At 41.7% G+C, this 21,261-nt stretch overlaps 1 protein-coding gene across 2 annotated transcripts in view; it reads right to left on the bottom strand.

Annotated features, from left to right (window-relative positions):
• The window catches only part of LOC122793098 (probable global transcription activator SNF2L2), a 2,696,898-nt gene that overhangs the window by 1,647,928 nt on the left and 1,027,709 nt on the right, over positions 1–21,261 (bottom strand). For both annotated transcript variants that reach the window (XM_044060828.1, XM_044060829.1), the window contains exon 12: positions 15,813–15,943. In XM_044060828.1, coding sequence (XP_043916763.1) covers positions 15,813–15,943 — 131 coding nt within the window. The remainder of the gene's footprint in view (positions 1–15,812; positions 15,944–21,261) is intronic.

The following is a 21,261-nucleotide window of genomic DNA, read 5'->3' as shown; positions in this document are numbered from 1 at the left end:
TGGGTACTCTGAGTACCCCCAAGTTCCACAGGGAAAAAGTATATCCTAGTGATTGTAGATTATGCTACACAATACCCTGAAGCAGTGGCTCTGTCCTCCATTGAGGCAGAGAAGGTGGCAAATGCTTTGCTAGAGATTTTCAGCAGGGTAGGTTTCCCAAACGAAATACTGTCTGACAGAGGTGCCAGTTTTATGTCAGACCTTCTGGCTTCTCTGTGGAAGTCCTGTGGGGTGAAGCACATGAAGACCACTCCTACCATCCCCAGACTAATGGTCTTGTTGAGAGGTTAAACTCAACAATCAAGTCCATGCTACGGACATTTGCAGATCAGTTTAAGAGGGAGTGGAACAAATGTTTGCCCCATCTGTTGTTTGCTTACAGAGAGGTTCCCCAGGAATCCACAGGTTTTTCATCCTTTGAGTTGCTGTATGGGCATAGGGTGAGGGGACCTCTAGATTTAATTTGAGATGAGTGGGAAGGTGAGTGTGAGTCTCACAAGGAGTCTGTTGTGGCATATGTCCTGAATCTCATGACAAGGCTCGGGGAACTCATGGGCTTGTTCCAGGAGAACCTGGCAGAAGCCCAACAACAGAAAAAGATGTAGTTAGACAGGAATGCTCGAGCTAGGGAGTATGCTGTAGGGCAGCAGGTGATGGGTTCTCATTCCTGTCAGACACAACAAGTTGCAAGCTGCTTGGGTGGGACCCTACAAGGTGGTAAGAAAGGAAAGTGATTTAACTACATGGTGGAAGTGCTAGGCAAATGGCAGGGACACAAATTGTACCATGCTAACATGATGAAACCTTACCATGATAGGGAGGCCCTTGTGCTGAGCATTTGCAGTGGATTGCAGGAAGAGGCTGAGAGAGATCTTGTGACTGATCTCCTCAGTGAGGCTCGGGCTGACACCTCGGTGGAAGGGGTAGCAATATCCCAGCAGCTATCTCCTACCCAGGTTTGAGAAATCTAAGCAGTGTTGCAGGAGTTTGGGGGCATGTTCACCGGGAAACCAGGGAGCACCTACCTGGTGCAGCACCAGGTGGATACAGGACCCCAAAGGCCTATCAGGTAGGCCCCTTATAGGGTGCCTGAGAGAGTCAAACAGGCACTGAGGGAAAAGGTACAGGAGATGTTGGGACTAGGGGTGATTCAAGAGTCCAACAGTCCCTGGGCCTCACCAGTGGTACTGGTGCCAAAGGAGGATGACAGCACCAGGTTCTGTGTGGATTATAGGAAATTAAATGGTCAGATGCTTACCCCATGCCTAGGACAGATGAGGCTCTACAGCAGCTGGGTGGGGCTAAGTATCTTAACCCCACTGATCTTACCAAGGGTTACTGGCCGGTGCCCCTGACTCCCAGTGCTAGAGAGATGTCATCCTTGGTGACTCCTTTTGGCTTGTATGAGTTCACAAAGATGCCCTTTGGGATGAAGAATGCCCCAGTGACTTTCCAGAGACTGGTAGATCACACCTTAGCAGGAGCAGGAGGGTTTGCCCTTGCTTACATGGATATCTACAGCCATTCCTGGCAAGAGCATCTTCAGCATGTCAGGGAGGTGCTGGGCAGACTACAGAGGGCAGGGTTGGCCATTAAAATAAGCAAATGTCAGGTGGGTATGGCAGAGGTCTCCTACCTAGGACATAGAATGGGGAGTGGTAAGATAAAGCCAAAAACTGCCAAAGTGGAAGCTATTCAGGCATGGCTTGCACCTGTTACCAAAAAGCAGGTGAGGGCATTCTTGGGGACAGCAGGGTACTACAGAAAGTTTGTTCCCAATTACAGTACCATAGCTGTTTCCCTGACAGACCTGATAAGGAAGAACAGGCCAGATAAGATAGTGTGGACCCCAGCAAGTGAGCAGGCATTTCAAAAGCTTAAGGAAGCATTGGGAGGACCCCCTGTGATAGCCAGTCCAGACTACAGCAAAGACTTTCTTGTGCAGGTGGATGCTTCAAACGATGGGGTGGGGGCTGTACTTAGCCACATTTCTTCAGAAGGAGAAGAGCACCCAGTGGTTTATTTCAGTCGTAGGCTTCAACCTAGGGAGGAATGCTATGCAGCGGTAGAAAAGGAATGTCTAGCCATAGTGTGGGCACTACAAAAACTTCAGCCTTATCTGTATGGAAGAAAATTCATTGTGATGACAGATCACAACCCTCTAACACGGTTAAACAGAGCCAGTCAGCAAAATGCCAAGCTGCTAAGATGGAGTCTGGGGTTGCAAGCATATGATATGTCAGTGCAGCACCGCAGTGGGAGTAGCAATGCCAATGCAGATGGGCTCTCAAGACAGGGAATGGGGTGAGGTACACCCAGAAAGACCTGACACTCTCAAGCAACGTTTCTCAAGGGGCACTTGAGAAACTTGCTTGAGTTCCCCAGGGGGAAGAGATGTGACTACTACACCACAGAGATATCCAAGAGTTCAGAGATCACACAGAAACTTAAAATAACACAGTAGGACAGGTCTGATTTCAAAGAAAAATACCTAATTAATCTTTACTAGCTTTAACTATTCCTACAAGAAATCACAGTGCTAAAACTTACATGTGAGCACAAGGCAAACTGCTGATAAGTTGGATATCCAGATCAAAATGCTCCTAGTCCCTTGTGAGAAATAGTATTTAAACATTACTAACAAACATGTTTGCTGGGTCCCTCCCTAAATTACATCATTTTTGACACTTAGGTTTTCCCAGGCAAACAAACTGCATTATTTAGCAATCTAACACCTGCACAGAAACTTACAATAGAAGACATTTCACATGTATATTCTAACAGAAACAAGAGTATCTAAATTCTGGTCATAAACTTTAGCCTTAAAACAATGGGCATGAAACCTTCATCCAGACACACTGGAACCAGCTTGTAAAACATTAGAGAGATTCATAAGATCTTTTCAACTTAAAAAGACACATTTGAAATATTTGGCTTGGTTTTCCTTACAGCAAATGGCAATGTTGCAACAATCTTGAAGTTCACATTTTACAGTGTTTTCTTACATTTAAAAACACAAGCCTGTATTTTACATTTATTTATACAGTTGATAGTATTATGTATCAAATTCTATTTGACTAGGCTGGCAGCCTTCGCCCATCTCTCCCCAGTCGTCACAGGGACATCCAGATTTTTATGCTGTGTTTGCCCTCCCTGGCCCTAATTCAAGACTGTGTTTTCCCATGGACATAGTAGTCTTTACATTTAGTTTCTAAGACTTAATATAATTCTTCCAAGGCATTATTTATGACTTGCCAATCCAGTAATAAAAAGAAAAATTTGGCACCCCCTTTAGCTGATGTACCAAGTGGGGAAACGTCTTCAGTTAATGAACAGATAACTTTGCTTAATTCCTCTACTATACCAACAGCACTGATGAAGAGTTTTGATATGAAATTTGATTCCCTGATGCAAGAGATGGAAGAAATGCAGAAAATCAAAATGACGTTAGTCAGTTATATTATCGGATCTGACAAACAGATCAAAGATATCGATAGCTGTCAATGCACATGCCAATCACATACTATACTTAAGGAGTTAACAGAAAAGATCTAACAATCAGAGACTAATGTTGAGCGAATTGGAAACTAAAATTGTTGAAATGGAGGACAGAAGCAGAAGAAAGAATATACATTTGACTGGGGTGCCAGAGATTGTGGCAGGCCAGAACTGTTCAGGATCTGTATTGGCAAAAATGACAGAGTGGACTGAAATTCCCTAGCAAAATCTCCCTAAAGAGTGGGCACACTAAGTATCAATTCTCCCACAAATGACATCACGTGACTTTGCTCAGCCCATTGTGGTGAGATTTTTTTCTGCTATGTTATAAAAGAGTGAATTTTACAGCAAGTCTGTAAACCAGGGAAAGTACTCTTGATTGGCAAAGACAGGATGTTCATTGAGCAGGGCTACCCTTTAACACCAGCCAGAAAAGACTGTAATTCCATCCTTCAATACAAATACACAAACAGAATGGTTGGAAGTTCTAGTTAATGTATCCTGCTTTGCTTAAGATTGCCTTGCCTGGTAGTGGAGATACCTTTACCTTGGCTGAAGAAGCATATAGTAAGCTGCAGCAATCCTTAACGGAGTTTTACTCAGGGACAATGTACTATGATGCTGGCTCAATGCTTTCCTCTGAAGAGCCAATTGTGATGACCATAAAAAGATCACCAGACCTGTTTCGAGTCTTTATAAAAAAAAAAAAAAAAGATGTTAGATAAACCGAAGGCAGAACACACTGCAGAAGTATCTGTAAGACATTATAAGTTGGTAACTTAAGATGGATATTTGTTCACTACTTTTTTGGATATTTGTTCACTACTTTTTTAAAGGGATCTGTCAGTTTACTTAATTGAACTATGTCTGATGGTTCACTATATACATACAAATGGAAACTAACCTTCGTTTTTCTTTTCCCTGCTCTTCATACTTTGGGTAGACTGCACTTTAGGCTGCGGGGGAGATTGGGATCTGTTTCACAGTATGTCTTACCAATTCAGCAGATCTGAAGTATCTGTAACATCATGCTTCAAGGAGCAGTAAAGGTTGCCACCTATTTTTGGTCATACTTCGTTCAATTATTTATTTCTGATGCATATAGTTGCATAGTTTATCATGGGTTATAAAATGTTATTAATCTTTCAGTTTTATTCTGATTTTGACTTATTTTGCATGCTTCACAGTTTCTATTGTAACTATCATATTCCTTTACAGAATGGATTTTTGTGCTTTTTCTTGGCACCTTAATAGCGGTTATATGCAGTCAGGTGTTTAGGTCTTATTTGGTTTATACTTCTTAATTTATTTTATGATAAAATTCTTGTCTTGGAATATTAATAGGTTGGTGTATCAGCGAAACAGAAGAAAATATTTGGTTACAGTCATTCTATAAAGCCAGATTTCTTTGTTTTCCAGAAACACACTTAAAAAAGCGGGGGCATGAGGCTATTCTTAGGGGTATCTATTCTGAAAATGATTACTTTTCTTTCATCACTGGCTGTAAAAAGTGGGGTGGGGGTGATTACACTGCTAAAAAGCAGAACTCCTTTTCGGTATACAGACAGGGTGGTACACGATCAAGACAGATATGTAATTTTGAGAGGCATCTTAATAGGCTCTCCCTTAACTCTTGTTAATGTATACTTACCTCCCAGTACTCCTTCTAGTGAGGTTCCATACCTTATCAAAGAACAGGTATTTCAACAGCAAGGGACAATTATTTGGGTGGGGGATATGTAGTTAATTCACCTACTCAAGTTACATGTGGCCCTAGAAAATCAAATGTATTACCTGCTGGGAAAGCACTTAAAAGATATACTTCATTACTTGGAATGGTAGATCCATTCATGTTTGCACATGGGGTCAGGTCGACAATGGCAATCATCTACAGCCAAAGTTCACACAGCTGGGTGGCTAGCCCTTGGCGATTTGGCATGATAAATGTGCATGTTTTCTTGAGAATGTCTAGCCAAGTTTATTCTTATTGCTCTCCTAGACACAAAACCTTTTCTAGAATAGATAAGTTTTATATAACCAGCAAGCATAGCAAGCTATTAGAGTTGGCAGTGTTTCCAATTTTTGTTTCTGATCACTTTCCATTGAAATTAAGTTTGTGTCTAGCTGAGCTTAATCACATGAGGCAGGGGGGCACATCTTATACTCTGTAAGAGAGACGCCTTTAGTAAAAAACTAAGGGGCATATTTAGTCAAGGAGGTGATCTAACTGGTATACCTTCAGATGATTTGGTAATTGCTTGGAAAACATTCAAACAATGGCTGTTCACTTTTTTAAAAGCACATACAGGAGCACTTAAGGTGTATTTTTCTACTAAGCTACCTAAGTTACAACTAGACCTTCATAAAACACATTTAGCTTTAGGAAAGAGACTCTCAACAGTGAAGACTGACAACAGGGCCTTAGATCTCAAACAGATACTCTTTTACATTCAGGGTGCAGCAGACTTGTAAGACTCTGAAACTACAGAATGTTTTTATTTCTGCTTCCAGTAGTAAGTTCTTTGTACTGTGTCAGCATCAACAAGTACTTGAAAGGCAGGTTCTTGCAGATAAGGGACCCTTTCTCCAATGTCCTATGTACAATACCCAAAGAGAGTATGTTGGTATTTTTAATGCACTCTGTAGTGAGTAGTCAGACATATTTATTTATTTATTTATTTATTTATTTATTACAGTTTGATGACTGGTATAGCCCATTGGGCTTGAAAGAGCACATTTTCAGTGGAGGCCTGGGGAGAAAAGCTCCACAGGATACAGACAATTTTACATTAGTTATACAAAAGTAATTAAAGTAGTAGAACAGTGAAAAATACAGAGCTAATATACAATTTGTTAAAAAAAACATAACATTTCAAATCATAGGTAATGATTTACAAAAGTGAGATTCATGTAATCTAAACATATTAAAAGTACAGGCATTTCAGATGAAAAAAAAACAAGTAAAACATGTATGTACAGGTAAAAAAAAACACGTTTTTTTTTTTTGTTTGAAGTTAGAAATATGAGGAGAGGACAAAGAGAAGGTGAGGTGGGAGAACTAAAAGGTGGTATATAGCGGAGAAACAGAGTGGGTTGAGGGGAAGTTTATGAGGGATAGAGTAGGAGAGGAAGTAGAGGCAAAGGGTAAGAGAGAGCACAGTGATAGAAGGTTGAGGTATATAGTGCATGGGAGGTGGTGTTAAAGAGTTTATGTGGTAGGAGTAAAGGAACATTCCCACTTTGAAAGGAGATGAGACTGGAGAAAAATTTTGAAGTTTGAGTGGCTCTGAGTCTTTCGAAGGATGGTAGGGAGAGAATTCCAGAGTCTAACTAGGGAGCAGGATAACAGTAGGTGGCCAAGGGGTCGACAAGGCTTATATATGTTTAGAAGATTGTGGTTTTCTGATCTTAGACAGCGGTTGGGAATGTAGGGGGGTTAAAGAGGTGAATAGAGATGGACAGCTAGAAGGTCTGAATGTGAGCAATAGCAAGCCTAAGGAGTTTGAGGTAGTTAGGAAGTTCAAGTCATTTCAGGGAGTGGAGAAAGAGACAGTGATGTAATGAGTTTCTGGAGTTGGTGGCAAATTTGGAGATTTTATTGTAACAGGCTTCCAACATGGCCTGTAAGCCTAGCTGAAGATTAGTGAATGGGGGGGGGGCACTATACATAAGAGAGGGAAGAAGGTAAGTAGATGTAAGGGTGTGTCTGGTGGACGGGGTAAGATAATGACTGTGTCTATATAGGAGACCTAGTTTTTGGTGAGTTAGTTTGATATTAGTTTGGATATGGATGTCAGATTTTAGATTTTCATCAATTATGACACCAAGCAGTTTGGTATGTGATACTATTTCTATGGGGCAGTTATTCTGAGCAGTCACTGTAAAAGAGTTTTTGCCTATACTGGTGTTTTTGGATGGGGAGAAGATCATAAACTTTGTTTTATTGGCATTTAAGGCAAGGTGATTACTATGCATCCATGATTCGGTATTAGAGAAGGCTGAGTTTTGAGAAGTAGGTCGGAGGGGGTGCCTTCTGTACAAATAATGGTCGAATTGTCAGCATATTGAATTTCTGTGGCATCGGAGAGAGACTGGTGGAAGTTATTAATGAAGATGTTAAAGAGGAGGGGGCCTAGGATGGAACCCTGGGGAACTCTGGTAGGGGTGTGTAGAAAGGAAGAGAGTGAGTTTTTCCATTTGACAGCTTGCTGTCTTTCAGAGAGGTAGCTGGTGAACCAGGTGATGGTGTGGGGGGGGGTGTTGACAGAGGAGAGTTTGGATAATAGTAAGGGGTGAGAAAGAGTATCAAAGGCTTTGGAGAGGTCAAGGAACAGAATAGAAACTATTTTCCAGAGTCGCAAGCAAGGTTTATGGAGTCTAGAAAGGAGAGGAGGGTAGTGATGGTACTAAGCGCGGAACGGAAACCATATTATGTAGGGGTTAGTAGGTTGTTTGGGGTCATATAGGACATCATTTGGGATTGAATATATTTTGCCATGATTTTTGATAGTGGGGATAGGATGGCTATGGGCCAAAATTAAGAAGTGTCAGTGTTTTTGCCTCCTTTATGGAGTGGAATGATAAAGGTGTGTCTCCATAGTGAGGGCATGTATGATTCTAATATGGATCGGTTTATTAAGATAGAGACGGGATGGGCAATTCTGTCTGCAGACAATTTGAGGAAAGTTGTGGGTAGGTTATCTGGGGCAGGGGAGCATGGTTTGAGTTGAAGGAGTAGCTTCTTTATTTTGCTTACAGAGGCAGGAGAGAAGCTAGGAGTAGAAGTAGTCAGATGGTGTGGAGATGTAGAGGGGTTGGTTGGGGGAGGAGGCTGAGAGTGGTGAGAGAAGCTGGTGGTGAGTTTAGCTATGGATTCTATGAAAAATGTACTGAAGTTATAGGCATTTTCTAGATGAGTAAGGTTTAGGTTAGGGGATGGATTATCCTTATTGTCTGGGTGGAGAAGGGAGGAGATAGAGTCCCAGAATTTTCTTAGGTTGGATAAGTTTTCTGATTGAAGTTTACTGTAGTATGATTTTCGATCCCTGAGTATTAGCTTTTTTGCAATGTTGTTGAGTTGTTTGACAAATGTTCACTTATTGCAGATATTAAAGGTAATTTTTCTTCCCTACCTTTACAGGTCCTGGATCAGGACAATGCTGATTCTTTAATGTTACCAGTCACTATTCACGAAGTCTCTGATACTTTGGCACAGTTAGTCACAAGGAAATCGCCTGTTTATTATATCTGTTAGTTCCTGTATTCTGTGACTGTTTCTGTAGCTCTGCTTTAATTGCTGCTTTATCTTCCTCGAGATCTTGCAGCCTCCTTGGAGCCTGTCCTCTACTGCTTGTTGCTCATCTACTGCTTGTTTCAAGGGGCTTACATCCTGGTCTACTGTGATTACTTTTTCAAACATAATGCACAATTGCTCCTCCTTATTTGCAGCTTTAAAAATACCCATTATGTTCCTCCTTTTGTTTCTGCTCATTATGCTTTCTTTCTGGATTGTTTCTTTCTCCCTGGGAACAGTAATTTTATCAATATTTCTGCAGGGCCTGTCCACAGCTGTGGCTTAGGCAGCCATCTAGGTTAGTCTCTCAAGTGTTTCCTGTAAAGTCTTTATTGTGACATCACTGTCACATCTTTCCAGAATTCCAAGCAGTCATATCTCCTGCATCAAATCCCACTTGCTTAGCTTATAATATTCTAGGAACTCCATTCATTCAATTCTTCTGCCTACAACCCTAAATTAATGTTCATCATATTGATCACTGATGCAGCAGCCTTAGCTATGTGGGTTATATCCTGCCAAGGATAAAACAGCTGGCCAGCTTCCAAAGCTTCAGGGCATGTTCCACTGGACCAAAGTATCAGGCAGCTTGAGCTGAGCTGCCTAAAAGACAAGTCTGGGTGCCATCCCCTTCAGAGCTTTATTGCAACTGAAGAGTATGCTCCGCTGAGGTTTTTGAGGACCGATGGTCAACTTGTACTGTTCTTTGTGGGACAGATAAGTTCCCTTAAGGGAAAAAAACTTCCATTTAATAATTTTGTTTTTTACTGATACTTTTCTCTTCAGCGAAGTTATTTTAAAGGTAGGAGTTTGTGTTTTAATGGACTGTCATAAGACTGTATTCTATTTTTATACAGAAGCGCTCTTTTTTCCTGTCAGTTTAAAATAACTGAAAACCACTTTCCTGTGGAGAAATCATGCTTATTTGATTTTATGAAGCTGACAAAGTGTTTTAAAGTTATTGTTACTGTGTTTGCCTGTGAAAAAAGTGACCTTTACAGACTCTTTTTGTTTTTTACCAGCATTTGCTGTTTGTTTTCCCAGTGAAAAAGGTACCATTTTCAGCTTGACCATGAAACAATCAGTCAGTCCCACAGCTAGTTCTTCTAGACAAAAGGAAAAAATTAAGCAAACAGCATTTGCCATCACAGTAGGCTAGCAATTTTCCTCAGCCACAGGTCGGTGACTCTGCTATAGCAATTAGTTGTACCTCAGACCACCCATCTTTTAACAAAGGATCCTTCTGATATTCCAACTACAGCTACTATGAACTGGGGGTTAGCCACATCCAAAGTGTCTGTTGAGGTCTCTTCAATAGAAGCCGCTGCCATTAATGACATTGTTGTTTCCAGTTTTCATGTCAAAAAAAAAAAAAAGAAATTAAAGCCAAACATGTATCTATTCTCCCTCAAATTTCCTTAAGCATGAGTAGTTTACTGGGTATGACTCTGGGTTTAATTGAGACTATTGATCCTTCTTCTAATGTAGTTTCTGGTAAAAACTTCCTTTCCTGAACAGATTTAAGATTCTGAATCTGGACAGGAGGATAAAGGGACAGATACAGGTGTTTCTCTACTGATTTCTGATTCACATTCAGAGGAGACCTTAGTTTCTGTCTCTCCCTGTGGGGGTTCTGTTTCTCTGAGACTATTTTCAGAATGTGTCAGTGTTTTCACTGGGAGAACGTCCCTATGAAAATACTATGAGCTGTTACAGAAAGAATTTCCATAACAGGATTTCCACAACCTGCACTCATTTTTCCAGTTCTGTCAGCTTTGGGGGATGTATGTGTGTTGCTGCCTGTAATTTTCCTGACAGCTAGCTGCCCTTAAAAAGCCAGATTAGGATGTATAAAGTTACTCAGACTTTTAAGTTTTTATACACTCTTCCCAAACCTAATCCAGCAGCTACATGTCTAGTCAATCATTCTGTTGCTAAACACTTAACTAATTCCAATCCTACTATTTCTGATAAGGATGGGAAGATTACTGATAAGTATGCCAAAAAAAGAGAGATTAAAAGAGTATACTTCCGCAACTTTGATTTTCAGAATTTTGAATGATCAGGTTTATTTGTTAAGGTTTGTCCTGACTAATTGTGAAAGTATGAGGGATGTTTTGTCCCCAGTTTCTTCTTGTGTGGAAAAATCTGCTTTAAATGCTACTCGTGCATTGTGTGTGTATGACTCTGCTGATACTTCAAGGGCTTTGGTTACTGGTATTGTTTTGAGGAGGTTTGCATGACTGCGTTCAGAACCTCCCACGTGATGTACAAAATAAGATTTTAAATTACCCTTTGAACAGAGACTTTACTTTTTGGCCCCAAAAAGTGTAATGAAAGGGGTTAGCTGATACAGGGAATATCTACGATTTTCTAGTTCTCCTTTTCTAAATATTCAAATGGATTCCCTAAATCCTCAACCAATTTTGGTACGAAACAAAATAAACAGCCTCAACAAAATGCAGGTAAACAGACATTTAAGATGAAATGTCAAAAGGTTCCAAGAAGAATTCTGAAAACTCCCCAAACCAAAGCCAGTTCAGTAAGTCAGAATGACTAATTAAGAAACTCTGTTCCCCCTCCCACCCTGGTAGCCCCTTTGTTTAATTCTAGAAAGTCTGAATCTCCACTTTTATATTTGGCAACAGCTACTTTCACACAAATGGGTTCTGAAGATCATTCATCAAGGTTCTGGAGGCAATGGGATGAAATTCCTACTTTCAAGAGAGCAATTCCTCATCATACAGACCCAGACTCTCGTTTCTGCCTGTGCTTCACCACTTTGTCCCAGGATATCTCATCACTGCCTTTTTCATCTGACTCCAAAATTCCTTCCGTGGATCATACACGAGTGCTTGCCCTAAGTATAACACTAGAGGAACTATGAACCTTTTCACTGCCTGCACCTTCTGAACAAAATCCAGTTGCAACACATCCCAATTTTAAGCATTCTGAGGATCTTGTCTTTTAAACCCCCTGTGGTTCCTTTGGAGGGTCCCCAGAGTTCCTAGTACTTTTTACACTCACATAACTCAGTTTATAGTTTCCTTCAAATTGGGGTGTTTCTGTACCAAGTTGTGGCTAGGCACAAAGTTCATGTAGACTGCCTTTGGCTTATTCTCATTCACATTATACTCCGATAACTTTCTAAAATGTCTCAATATCCTGAACAATTGCAATATTGAGTTGGAATAGTTAAGCATATTATCACATCATTTGCAAACACTGCTGTCTTCTGTTCTCCCTAAACCCTTTCCAACCTCTTATGTCTGACTGTCTAACCTTTTGTGCTAAAGGTTCTAAATAGACGACAAACAGTACGAGGGAGAATGGGCATCCCCTTTCTAGTCCCAGAGCCAATCTCAGACTCTGGAGGTGTTTGACAAATTTTAAGCACTGCCTTAGAATCGTTATATATTTCCTGTGATAATAAGACAAAATCCATTGGAAAGCTCATGTAATACAGCATTTCCCATAAATTCCTTCAAGTTCATCCTGGCTTTCTCAGCAAACAGACACATCATTACCAAGGACCTAATTTCCTACTCACAACCCACAACAAAATACCACACTAGCAAAACAGTTTACCTTGGAGCTCATAACTAAGTTCAATACAACGTTCAAAGTGCAATAAAACAATTGTAATAATACAATATGAATGGTTAAGCAGTTTTGTCTTGTCATCTCAACTTTCCCACCTGAATTTCTATTTTAATTTTCTACTCTGCTTCTGAATATATCATGTGCATTTTCAATATATTGTTGAATGTTTGCCTGCCCTGTACAAATTCACACAGGGCCATATTAATAATCCTAGGGAGAATCCTTCCTTATATATTTTCTGATGGAAAATAGCTTGCAATCATAATTCAGCACTGAAATTGGACAATATGATCACGTTTACTGGTTCTCTCCCCTCTTTCAATATTTATTGACATTTGATTACTGGGAAAGTCTGAGTGAGTAGGTGCCCATTGTTGGTCGAGGCCTGTGTAGAAAAGCTTCAAAGCATTATAAAATCATTTAGGAACAACAGTTTTACAATCTTCAAAAATAATACAAGAACATCTATGGTTTAAAAAAATTATACCAGATTATACAGTACATAATGTGACAATATTGGTTAAAATAGATACAACTAATATGACAAAGATTTAATATTTCGAGAAACAGTAGTTATGTACTTACCATAACGTGGTATCTGTGTTATCCTATTTCTTTAATCTTTAGCCAGTTTAGAGAAAAGTTAGCATATTATAAACAGGAACTGCAATATGAAGTGAGAGAAAAAAGCAGGGTTATAGCATAGTTAGACAGTCAGGGGAGAGAAATTGATTGAAGTTAGAAAGTAAGTGAAGAAAGGGGAGTAAGGAGGTATAAGGTATAAATAGGTACTTTTTCGTATCACTGACACTACTACTTTCCTCCACGGCTCTGTTACTTTTTTCTGTTCTAATATTATATTAAGAATCTTGAGCCATATTGGGATCATTTTAATTTTACATTCCCTCCATACTTCTGTAGGGTACCCAACCCATCCTGGTGATTTACTTCCCGGCAAGGACATTATCTGGTCCTTTACTTCCTGTTCCATTATGGGTCTCATCAAATGTTCTCCTTACTTTGCTGTTATACTAGGGACCTCCCCTTTTCCTATGAACTCCCTTACTCTAATCATCCAATCTGCATCTTAATTTTATATTATATATATATATATATATATATATATATATATATATATATATATATATATATGATTGCACTTCATATAATCGAAAACTCATAACATCTAATTGAAAAACAGCGAGACCAAAGGATCGAAAACTCAAAAAATCTAAAACTCATAACATCGAATCTCACAACATCAAAAACTACAAAGCAAATATAAATAACATCCCACACACTTTTTGCTACATTTCTGAAGGGGGCTCCGCCCCCCACATCCCCCGTAAATTAAATATACCAACTCCGAAATCGCACTACAGTGGGAAATAGTTAATTTCCTAACTCCACTGTGTCACAATCAGCATAAAGAATGTACACATAATGTCTAAATCACTACCTGTATGGCCCAAACACACGTACAGACTGGCATAACAAATACTATATACAGATTAACAGAATAAACTATAACATTTACATGTTTGATGATACACTACTCAATTTTATACACTTTCGATGAGAGATTTGATGTTATGAATTTTCAATCATTTGGTCTCGCTGTTTTGCAATTAGATGTTATGAGCTTTCGATTATATGAAGTGGAACCACACACACACACAAACACACATAGCATTGCATATCAGTATTTAAATATTCTATGTGATGTGGATCTCTATGTAGTTGCCCCATTTTAATATCTCTCATGGTTTATGCTCTTGTCTGTTTTCTGTTGTCTTAACTCATTAGCTAGAATTTTCTGAATCTCAGGAGTGCTTTCAAAATACTGTTGCTCAACTGCAGGTTGTTTCCTTTCTAGTGATTCCAATAAATGTATTTTCCATTTTTTTTCTACCTGCCCTATGCTAGTCCCCCTTGTACTGTAGTTCTTTCTTCCTTCAAAGTCTGTAGTTCTTAAACCAGATCCCATCTCTCCAGCTCCCGTCTTCCTCTTCCACATTTTATTTTCAAGTCTCTCTGTGAACACTTCCCTTCCACAAATGACATCCACCTGGTTCCCCTGCAATATCTCCAGATTTTTGTTCAAAAGTTTTAACATATCGGATTGCTTATTTTTAGCCAACTCACACATAGCCTCCAATACCTACTCATGTTCTCTTCCTTGAGGCTTTTTAAGTCCACCTGCACTGGAGCATGGTCAGACAGGCTCATAGGATGCACAAGCAGTCTCCCTAAAAGGGGTCTATATTGCAACATTGAACGCTAAAAACAGCGAACGATGTTTCATCGACACATTTTCAGCGAAAGCTGAAAATGTTGAAACCACAGAACAGCGATTTCTTTCCTAGGGAAAGAAATCGCTGTTCCAATCCCAAAAAAAAAACATTAAACACTTCCAAACACATACACACATACCCTAATCCTAATTATACCACCCCACAAACCAGCAAACAACTAAATACACATACACATGTAACCCAACCATACATCTAACACAGAATATAAAACAGTAAACGCTTTCATACATATGCACTTACCTAAACCCGCACCCTAACTCTAAGGTCAGTAACTGTTGCACAATCATGCTCGGGAGCTATACTGGACAAGGGACCACACTACACTTCAGAACATGGCAAAACAACAAAGTGGTCAAGCGACTTCTTTCCCATGGAAAGAATTCGCTGAACAGCCGCTTCGCTGTTTTGCCTGTTCGCTCTACATGTGTCGACGAAAACGCATTTGACAAAATGAGTTTTCGTTGTACTAATAGGAACCCCCCTAAAAGATATTCATGTTCTTTAGTTACATATATCTTAGCTAACATCTTCGTACATTTCACTGGACAGCACAGACTAGCTAAGTGGATGGAAGGAGTAAACAGGAGACCATAAAATACTGTCAAAGGATTAGAAATTAAAAAGAAGGGGAAGAGGATGAGTAATCTGTGTTACTTTCATCTGAACTAATGAGAAAAGGGGGTTTGACATACGAGCATAAGTCTGTAAAACAGCAAGCAACAGAATATAGCTGAGGAGAAGGCATAGAAGATTTCAGCGTGTACATATTTTTTTTTTACTGAAAAACTAGCAGAGAAGTGCAGAAAGCTTCCTGCATGGGTGAGCAGCTTAAAATCACTAAATAATTTAAAAAACAGATAGGGCAATAAGCTACAGGGGAGAGGAGTGCAGGAAAGACTTGGGGAGAAGGTGGTTGTGGGGAACCAGTGACTGTGCTAGATGCATCAACATGGCAGACCTGACAGATACTCTGACTCAGTCAGTATGACATACGCATGAATGCAAAATAATGCAAACAAATAAATGTATGTCAGTGCATTAGACTTCTACAGACAGCTTCTCACATACTTCATGGTATGAGATAAGTCAGCTATACTACTTACCCAGGATTCATTTCGAGCCAGGTATCTAGCTGACTAGCCCTTGGTGCTTCTGGTCCCAAAAGAACTTCACCAGTCTCAGTACGGATTACTTTGACAGGAAGATCACTCATTTGGCTGCTGTCATCTATTGGCTGAAATTAAGGAAAAATACTTTTAGTGTAACACAAGCTTGTAATGACCTTTTAATACTACTGTTATGCAAGAAACAGCATATACAAAAACAAAACATGCAATACTAAAAAGAGTTAAGTACTTACCGTAACTTGGCATCTGTGCTATCCAGTGTCATTAGTCATCACAGAGGGGTCTTGGATCCGAGCCAACAACTGTCAGACAGATCCAAAGCTCTAGCTCCTCCCCTTCCCAAAATTCCCTGCTATCCTCTATTCCTCAGATTGAGTTTGCTAAGGGAAAGGAAATGCCCAGGAATTTGGAGAAGGCAAAAATATTCCAATATACTGACCACTCCAGCTCACCAGGACCCCCAGAAGGAAGTGAGCAGGAGGGTGAGAATGTGATGAATAATGACACTGGATAGCACAGATGCCAAGTTATGGTAAGTACATGACTCTTTATCTGATCCTATCTGTGTCAAATGGGTCAGAGTCCCCAGCTTCTACGTTCCCTGGGTGGCCTCAAGGAAGGATATGCCGGAGCACGGAGGAACCAAAAGTCCTGTTCCTGGACAATAAGTCCAACCTGCAGTGCTAAATGAAAGTGTGAATATTAGACCAAGTCGCAGAAGCACAAATCTCATCCAGGGAAAGCCTAGCCAAGAAAGCAGAAGATGTTGCAACAGACCTGGTGGAGTAATTCTTCACTGGTCGGGACAATTTCAGTTGCCTAATCTCATAAATGTAAGAAATACAACCAGCGATCCACCTGGAAATGGTCACTTTGGAAACACCCTAACCTTTTCTGTTTTGAGAGAATGCCACAAAAAGTTGATCCAATTTCCTAAATTCCTCAGTCTTTTTTAAATAAAAATGTAACTGCCTGTGGACGTCAAGACAACGCAATATATACTCTCCTTTATTAGAGTAATTAGGAAAGAACACTGGAGCTGAATAGACTGGTTAGGATTGGTCTCAGAAGCCACTTTAGGAAGAAAGGAAGGATTTGTTCTGAGAGACACCCTATCCTTATGAAAGATCAAGAATGGTGCCTTAATGCACACAGCCTGGAGTTCCGAAACTGTTTTGGTAGATGTAATGGCTACTAAAATTGCCGTCTTCCATGAGAAAAATTGAAGGTCACAAGAGCCAGCTGGTTCAAAAGTTTTTTGTGTCAAGGACTGCAGCAGCAATGTCAAATCCCGCAGAGAAGATGGATTTTTAATAGGTGGTCTAAGAAGAAATACTCCTTTCAGAAAGCCTTCGCACAGCTTGGAAGAAAACATCAGCTTATCGTTTACATGAAAATTTGAAATGGCAGCCAACTGGAGTTTAATGGTAGAAAAACTTGCCCCATCCTGTAAAAGGGAAGATAAGAAGTGTAAAATATCAGGAATAGGGGCAAAAAGGGGATCTAGATTCATTTGTCTGGCCCAAATGGAAAACCCTTTCCATTTACTGGAATATACCTGCTTATTGGACGGCTTTTGGGAAGCCATAATAATGCTCGTAACTGGGGAAGGAACCCTGGACTGAGAAAGGATTACTGAAACTGCAGAAACTATGCAGTTAGATGAAGAGTCCATAGACTGGGAAGTGAAAGCCCCCAAGGTTGAGACATGAGATCCGGAACAGGATCTAGTATCGAGGGTGGATACCAAACATGAGAACTTAGGAAGGAGAACCATGCCTGATGAGGCCAGAAGGGGGCAATGAGGATGAGAGAGGGTCTTCAAGTGATGAGCTTTCTGTAAGACTTCGGTTATCAGGGGAATAGGATGGTACGCACAGAGGAGACCAGGAGGCCAATTGTGAACAAGAGCGTTCTTGGGTGACTACCCAGAGGAGATCAGTGTGAAGTAACTGCTGCATTTGTAGCTGATAGGGGAAGCAAAAAGATTGCAGCATGGCTGACTACAATGGATGAAAATTTGCCTTGCCACTGATGGTTTCAGGGACCACTCATGAGGACTCAAGATGGACCTGCTGAGTTTGTCAGCCAATATGTCGGAACTCCCGAATATATGAGTTGCAAGAAGAAAACGCCTGGAAGACATTGCCCATTACCACACATTCATGGCCTCTCTGCACAGAGGATAAACCATGTTCTCCCCTTGCTTGTTGAGATACCAGACAACTGAAATGTCCGTCTGAACTGCTATGTTTCCTAGAGGGAGACAGTCCTGAAAGGCTTGCAACATGAGGAGGACTGCTCTCATCTCCTGGGCATTTATTTGCAATTTGGTCTCTACGGGGAGCCAAGTGCCTTGAATCATCCTACCCTGAAAATGCCCCACCACCCCAACAGGAAGGCATCCATGGTCACTGTGGCCTTGGGTGGGGAAGACAAAATGACCTGCTTAGATGACAGTGAAGCCAACAAGCGAGATGATTTCTGCATACCTGCCTCAATTTTATTGCCATGGACATAGGTTGAGTCAGAATGGACCACTGGACTGCCAGGGTCAATTGTAGCACTTGAATGAAATAACTGGCAAGGGGAACTAATTAGATAGCCGCCAACACTGAACCCAACACCAGGAGAATCAAATGAGCAGAGGGTCATTGTAGCTGCAGCAAGAGAGAAACCTTATTTTGAATGAGTTGAATCCTGCATGCAGACAGTGCTGCAGTTTCCAATACTGTGTCCAACTTGACCCCAATGAACTCCAGAGTCTGGCACAGAACATGGTTGGATTTAGGCAGATTTACAGTGATACCCAGATTTTGAAAAAGACTGAAGGTGTACTCTGTGACCATTGACAGTTGATGCCTTGTGGGGACTGTGAGGAGCCAATTGTCCAGGTACGGAAAAATCTGGAAACCTTGCAGCTGGAGATAAACTGCCACTACTCCCATGCATTTGGTAAACACCCAGGGGGCTGTGGTGAGTCCAAAGGGCAGGGTTCTGAACTTGTAAAGATCGTCTCCTATTCAGATGCATAAATGTCTCCTGGAGCATCTGTCGATCTTTATGTGATAGTACGTGTCCTTGAGATCCACACAGCATGTCCATTCGTCCTTGCATAAGAGGGGCAAAATGGACTGTACAGTGACCATCTGGAACTTGGACTTCTTGATGGATAAGTTCAACTCGCTGAGGTACAAGATCGTATGCAGGTCCCTGGTCTTCTGTGGCACCAAAATGGAGCAGGAGTAAGTTCCAGACCCTCGCTGTCCTGTTGGGACCTCTTGGATGGCTTTTTTTTTGAAGGAGGTCTTGCATCTCAAAGCAAGCTAACTCCCTTTGGCAGGGTGGAACATCTGGGAGAATTTTCGAATTGGAGGCGGCTGGAAAAAGTAAATAAAATAACCCCTGGAGATAATTCTTAGCACCCACTGATCAGAGTTCAGACTTGTCCAGGCTAGTGGGTGCAGGGAGAGATGACTCCCGACTGCTTCCAGGGCAGGACAGCCGGGCAGCACTTCAGGAATGCTGAATGGGCTTTTCCGAGAAGGGTTCTCAGGAGCCCTGGTTCTGCAGACCCCCTCTGCCCCTGGGGCGGCATCTACCATTGAATCTCCAGCTTGCGGAAGAAGATTCCTGGGGAGCATCATGAAAGGAAGACAGAGTCCCTCAGAACCATAGTTTCTTACTTCCCTGCAGAGTCTCAGAAGGAGTAGAAAATTTGATATCGACAGTAGAAAAAATCTTACCTTCCTGCTCAATATGGGTTAAGATCTCCTTAACAGACAGACCAAACAAAGTGGAGCCGTCATAGAGGGTGTTGGTAAAGAACGCCTTGAAGGGTTCCGGAATTCCGCAAAGGCGAAGCCAGCCATGTCGTCGAATGGCAATAACGCTGCCAGCCGCTCGAGAGATGCTCTCTGCCGCACTGGAGATCAATCTCATCGATGGATTAGCCTGGGAAGTAAGAGCAGAAAGCTTCAGACAGACTAGTTTACGACTTTCCAGAGGTAACAACTCTGTAGGGAAGTGGAGAGCTCCAAAACCAAATCCCTCTGAAGTTGGGTAAAATGGACCAAATAATTGGTTGATCTCAGTCTGAAAGTTTCTGAGGCAAAACTCACTTCCCAAAATGATCTATCGCACAGGACTACGTTTGGAGGATGGACAGAGGAGCTTTGCTCCATTGGCTCCTTCTTAGTAGCAGTGGCCACCACGACAGCATCAACAGGAATTCCTTTACTCCAAAAGGGTCTTGTCTTTAGGGGGACTGAGGAATCTGTCAACTCTCTTAGGCAATGGTTCCACTGTGTTCAGTTCCTTCCAAGCCCTGCTAGAGATAAGTTCCACCAGCTCGTCAAGAGAGGGCAAATTCAGGAAGAAGATGGACCCATCCTGAAAACTCGCAGGAACATGGACTCCTCTGTAGATGGGGAAGGTGAAGACCACTTACCTTTCTGCTTAAGAATTTCAAGGATGTCTCCAAAGGAGACCTCCTCGGGTGGGAGTCTTGGGACCCGTGTACCTCCTCAAAGTCTGTGTCCTCAGTGAGGAACTCTCTGGGGAAGTCCAAGTGCTTCCTCTTGTACAACCTCTTCCGAGGGGGCTCTTCCATGGTGGGTTCAGGGGAGGACTTGGAAGAGACAGGTATCCCAAGTGGGGCAGTGCCCATCTGAAGGCACTCTCGGGAGGGCTGACCCTGGACGGATGATGAGGCCTCAGTACCCAAAATGAAGAAGGCTAGGGAGGACCTAGAGAAGAAAGAGAGGTAACTGCCACATTGGGGAAGGTCCTCTCTACTTCTCAGAAGGCCAATTGGGTGGACGAAGCACCTCTTCCCTCCCTAGGGCCACTTGGGAAGGGGAAGGGACCCCAATGCAGCACCGATGCCCCTTGACGATATCGGCCCTGAGCTGTCCAGTGCTGAAGCCCCCAGGGAAGGGAACTGTCCAAAAGATCTGTGTCTGAACCCACCCCCAACAAACTCGCACCGACCCCTCATGGGTGAGGCACACCCTGATCCAAGGACAATGGAACAGAGCCAGCCAGGGACCCAGACAGAGTCGAGAAAGAAGGAATACCTGACCCCGTCGGCCTCTCATTGGAATTTCCCTGGTCCTGACATTCCAAACTTTGATGGATTAGAAGAGGAGAGTGGAGTTCTGTCAATGGGGAAGGTCCCCTAGCCAGTACGGTAGGGGACAGAATCAAGCCCAACCAAATTTGAGCCTTGAGAAAGCTCATCAACCTATCCATGTCCAAGGGGAGGAGACTTCTGGAGGACCTAGATGAAACTGATGAATGACCTGAACTAGCAGGAGATCCAACCCTGGATCCTGAAGCGCTGTGGAGCCAGGAAGGGGATCTGGTTCTACAAACCAGATCCGACTGCCTATGCGGGTACTGACAATAATTATAGGATCTGGCA

The sequence above is a fragment of the Protopterus annectens genome, chromosome 2.part0 (genome assembly GCF_019279795.1).
Source record: "Protopterus annectens isolate FY-2018-M chromosome 2.part0, PAN1.0, whole genome shotgun sequence".
NCBI classification, from domain to species: domain Eukaryota; kingdom Metazoa; phylum Chordata; order Ceratodontiformes; family Protopteridae; genus Protopterus; species Protopterus annectens.
The sequence above is the reverse complement of the archived record's forward strand: the minus strand, read 5'-3'. Positions and strand labels throughout refer to the sequence as shown.